Source organism: Hyalella azteca, unplaced genomic scaffold (assembly GCF_000764305.2).
Source record: "Hyalella azteca isolate HAZT.00-mixed unplaced genomic scaffold, Hazt_2.0.2 contig11881, whole genome shotgun sequence".
NCBI lineage: Eukaryota > Metazoa > Arthropoda > Malacostraca > Amphipoda > Hyalellidae > Hyalella > Hyalella azteca.
Window position 1 is genome coordinate 318,773 of NW_025941860.1, and position 4,410 is coordinate 323,182.

Consider the following 4,410-nt stretch of genomic DNA (forward strand, 5'->3'; position numbering starts at 1 on the left):
CGTGTAAAAGAATGTTGATCATTCAAGAGAGTTCCAGAAATCGTCTTTGAAGATATGGCAAAAAATCAATTGATAGAATAATATTAGGATACGGGTAAGTCCCTATCGCATTTCTCCCTCAAAACCAATTTTCATCAATCATTGAAATAATAGATTTGCTCAAAACACGTTGCTGACGTAGCATCAAGCATTTTACAACATCAAACTTATGAAATGTAGCAGAGTGGCCTATTTGGTACAGTTAGGACTACCAGGAATGGAGCAGCGAGGTGCGGGTTTGATCCCAGCTCCCTGCGACAGTTTCTGGTCAGAATCAGCGACGAGGCCGGGCGGATAAGCACAGCAGAATTTGAGCAGTGGATTGTGTGATCAACAAGCGGTTAATAATCTGCTTTTTTGAGACTCAGTGACAGGCCTACGGCCCAATAAACGCTGAAACAGCTATTATTAGTATTATTATTACTACTAAGATACACTTCACCAGCTACATCCATCAATTAGTCTTCATTGTCTCTGCTTGTGTTAGATTGTTATTAAGGTCATGTAGACAAATGTTGGTCTGAGGAGACCGCTACCAGTCACAAACATGTTCATTAAAAAATGCTGCAAAAATTCAATTGAAATGAGAATATCAAGATTTATTGTATATGAGAGACTGTAATATATTTTAAATTTCAGTACCTAATAGAAATGTTATAGACATTTTAAAGTTGAAATTACATTCCTAGTCAAGTCCCTCGAGCTGAAATGCGCTGCGATATTACGGCCACAGCGCCTACGGCCGAGGCGAATCCCGTCAGGCGAATGGCCGCCATTGATGGATGCACCTGCCAGAGGCAGTGCACCTGCCAGAGGCAGTGCACCTGCCAGAGGCAGTGCACCTGCCAGAGGCTGTGCACCTGCCAGAGGCTGTGCACCTGCCAGAGGCAGTGCACCTGCCAGAGGCAGTGCACCTGCCAGAGGCTGTGCACCTGCCAGAGGCTGTGCACCTGCCAGAGGCTGTGCACCTGCCAGAGGCTGTGCACCTGCCAGAGGCAGTGCAGCTGCCAGCAGACTGCAGCTGCTGCAGTGCTGCACAGCTGCTCAGTATACGCAGGGACTTCGTAGCCATGCTGCTGCACAAGGTGGGAGTTGATCAGACTAACTTAATTTCTAGGTAGTGGTTGAACTTTGATTGATATACGTATATATGTACGGTTGTGAGGATTGGTATTTATATTTATTACCTTCAACGGTATCATTTAAAGCCTATGGTAGTTTTATCAATTGCCTGAATGAACTTTGATCTCAACAAGTACTTTTCGGGATCACTCCGATAACGTAACTCTTCTCGGTAGAGTTTTTAGTTAAACTACCGGTAGTCTACTGTCAGGTTTAGCACGAGGGTGTCGGACAAAAAAGTTCTCACACTGGCAGCCATGACTTGACAAGGAGAATTGACACAAATGATTATCGCAACTCTCATATACTTGATAAAGAAAATCATACCCAAATACAGAGCTGGGCACGGTGATAATGACGAGCACACAGGCCTACTTGCAGACAGCCCAACACAGACCTAGCAATAATTAGCACACGGTAATAAACAGTTGGTACTGACACCGGCCTAATAGTAATATAACTCCCGAGCATTAGCACGATCTCCCCTTAAATTCCTAGCGTGTACATCACCGGATATGTGACGGAGGCGGACGTTGGAAGACTTCTCTGGGGCCTATACTTTCAAAAAAAAAATTAAGAGATCGTAAGTTCATCAGCCAATCATTGACGGCCTTTCAAGCAAAATGCACCAATCATAGCCGAGAAAATAGAGCGTAAGTACTTACGTTCACTTAGCGAGTTATGAAAGTATGGCCCCTGGACTTGTTCAGTCATATTCCGGGCAGTAATTGGACTCGGCGTTGGTTTCTTCTCAGCGGTATTTTCTAACGCTGTGGTTGGTGTTATCTGAAGGGACGTCGTGACTAGGGAGTTTAATTCTCGATGCGTGATGGGGCGTTCGTTTGAAGACTTCTCCGTGACTCCGTAGATGCTGGCCTCAAGCATAAACTAACCAAGCGGATTTACTCCTTTCCTCGGTGATACCAACACGTCGTTCAATCTTCCTCTTGTAGCTAATTCTCCGAAGGAGTACCAATTCTGATGTCATACTCAATGAGACAATACTTCACCGGAATACTGTCCTTTACACTTCACTCTATCGATCACACTGGAGAGTCTCCAACACAAAGACTTCCTCCCCGCACGCTGGTTGACTCTAACTGCGCTCCCTCTGCTTCTACCTCGCCCCTTATATAGCCCAGTTCACTACCCGCGCGAGGCGTCACTTAATCTTTCCCTGACGACCCAAGTTTTTCCCCTAAGTCCGAGTTGCCTATTCTTGTGTACAAATCCTATTCCTAATCAGCCCTATTCATGTGTACCAATCCTATTCCTAATCAGAGTCACCCCTCACCCCTCCCCTCCCTTCTCACCCCTCCCTTGTCACCCCTCCCTTGTCACCCCTCCCCTCACACTCCCCATTATACATACAAGTTTTGTTCACTTGTTCAAACTCCGTGCAAAAGCAAATGACGTCGTAACAACGTTGATTATGAGTTAATTTCGTCTAAACAACGTTATTTCAACGTTACTTGGTGGGAACCATCTCTGCGTTGCTCAGTCTGCATTTTCGCATGGTGCGTTCCAAGGCCCATGCATTTATTAACATCCATCATCGACAGCTTGGAGACGGATGACGACGAAGGCGGTGCATCAGCGTGACCTAGGACCACGACGTACTAAACTTATTCATCGGTTATTGACTGATCGCTTGAATGTTTTATCGCAGGCACAGCAGGAGGAGCTGTATGCACAGCAGTACTGCACACTGGTGCTGTGCGTTAGCTGTGCTGTGGACGTGTACAGCGATGATGTGCGTACAGCACTCGCCCCCCTGAGTTGTGCACTGCAGCGCCTGCAGCAGAGCACAGCAGCGCTGCACGCTGTGCACACTGACCGTGCACAGCATCTCTGCACGCAGGTCTGTGCAGACAAAGTAATTTAGTTCATTAATTAATATTTAATACAATAATGCCAACAATTGCGGTACAATTAATGTAACAATTTCTGTACAATTGATGTAACATTGTTCATAGAAGTGCTACTGAGCTCCTGGTCGTTGGTCAACGTTTCGGCAGCTTACGACAATGCAATCAAATTCTCACTACTTGCAGGCTATAAATAAGGCAAATACGATCAAAATTGAATAAAATAAGCGATATTACTTCATATCCACACTCGCCGCAATGGCGTGCCCCATTCCCATGCAGAAGCTATACATGAAAGCTTCAGTTAACAATGACATATGTTTAGTAAATATCGCGAACGTTTCAAGATAATTATTGGTAATTATATTGCACAGATGGCACAGCTGGCGCAGGACGTGGAGGCGCAGCTGGCTAAGGCTGAGAGGCATCTCCTGCTGGGGACGTCGCTGAGGCCACTGCTGGAGGCCGAAGCCCTGGCCAGGTTCTGGGAACTGCTTGGTCGACTCAGAGTTCTGCGTGGGGGAGACGTGGGCCCCGGCCGAGACGCTGGTCCCGATGGGGACATGGAGGACGTGGTGGTCCGACGCCATCTTAAGTCTCATTTCAGGTGGACTGCGAGTTAAGGCGTGTGCGCCTGTTTATTTTTGTTTACCAGCGTGTGTTTCTGGACGACCTGTGACTGAGCGCAAGCGAATAGCATGCAGTGCAGCGGCACAAACATTGTGGTTCTGAGACTCGAGTTTATTGGAGTTACAAACGAGCATCGGTTTCTTGGACGGGACATGCAGTATGTAAACAGACGATACTTATTCTCCGCTTCACAGTAGTTATGAGTATCAGTGCCACGTTTGGTGAATACACCGTCGACTGCTGCGAGAGATAAAAATTATTTCTTCAAAAAATATGATGGTTGTCACTAAAATATTCCTTTCTGTTTCAGGTATGCTTTTTAATGATATTTTTTTCTGTAATAGTGAATTCACTTGACCCAATTAAAATGGTATGAGATTACAAGCCGTCCTGTAAGCTTACAGATACAAAAGAAATGCTACATGGCTGCTGATATGAAGCTTGCAGTGGACAAGGTTATTGTAAATGCTCAATGGCATGTTTGTTGATATGGTAATATTATATCAATAAAGGAAAAACAAGTAATAATCACAGAAAATGTCATTTATTCTACAGCTACAGCATCTACAAAGGAAGAAGAGGACTTCAGAGTACTGTTAGTAATGGATGAGTACACTCTGCATGCTACAATTGTTTTAAAAATTATATTTTATTTCAAGTGTCCTGGATTATTCCTTTTGATATTACCCCAGGGATAATTTGATATGCTATTATTTTATGTTTGCTGTCTTACCAATGACATATGAAATTT

The 4,410-nt window shown here is 44.8% G+C and overlaps 1 protein-coding gene across 1 annotated transcript; it reads left to right on the forward strand.

Moving 5' to 3' along the window:
• Window positions 1-821: 821 nt before the first annotated feature.
• On the forward strand, window positions 822-3,652 carry LOC108673841. Its single transcript, XM_018161719.1, has 3 exons — window positions 822-1,124; window positions 2,831-3,022; window positions 3,404-3,652. Exons 1-3 carry the CDS (start codon window positions 822-824, stop codon window positions 3,650-3,652), a joined length of 744 nt encoding a protein of 247 aa, XP_018017208.1.
• Window positions 3,653-4,410: the final 758 nt, after the last annotated feature.

Bases quoted from the DNA above. Each gene is read 5' to 3' on its own strand.
- LOC108673841 (XM_018161719.1), top strand. From the start codon at position 822: ATGCACCTGCCAGAGGCAGTGCACCTGCCAGAGGCAGTGCACCTGCCA. The intron at 1,125-2,830 runs GTGGGAGTTGAT...GTTTTATCGCAG, and splicing joins TAGCCATGCTGCTGCACAAG to GCACAGCAGGAGGAGCTGTA. The intron at 3,023-3,403 runs GTCTGTGCAGAC...TATATTGCACAG, and splicing joins CACAGCATCTCTGCACGCAG to ATGGCACAGCTGGCGCAGGA.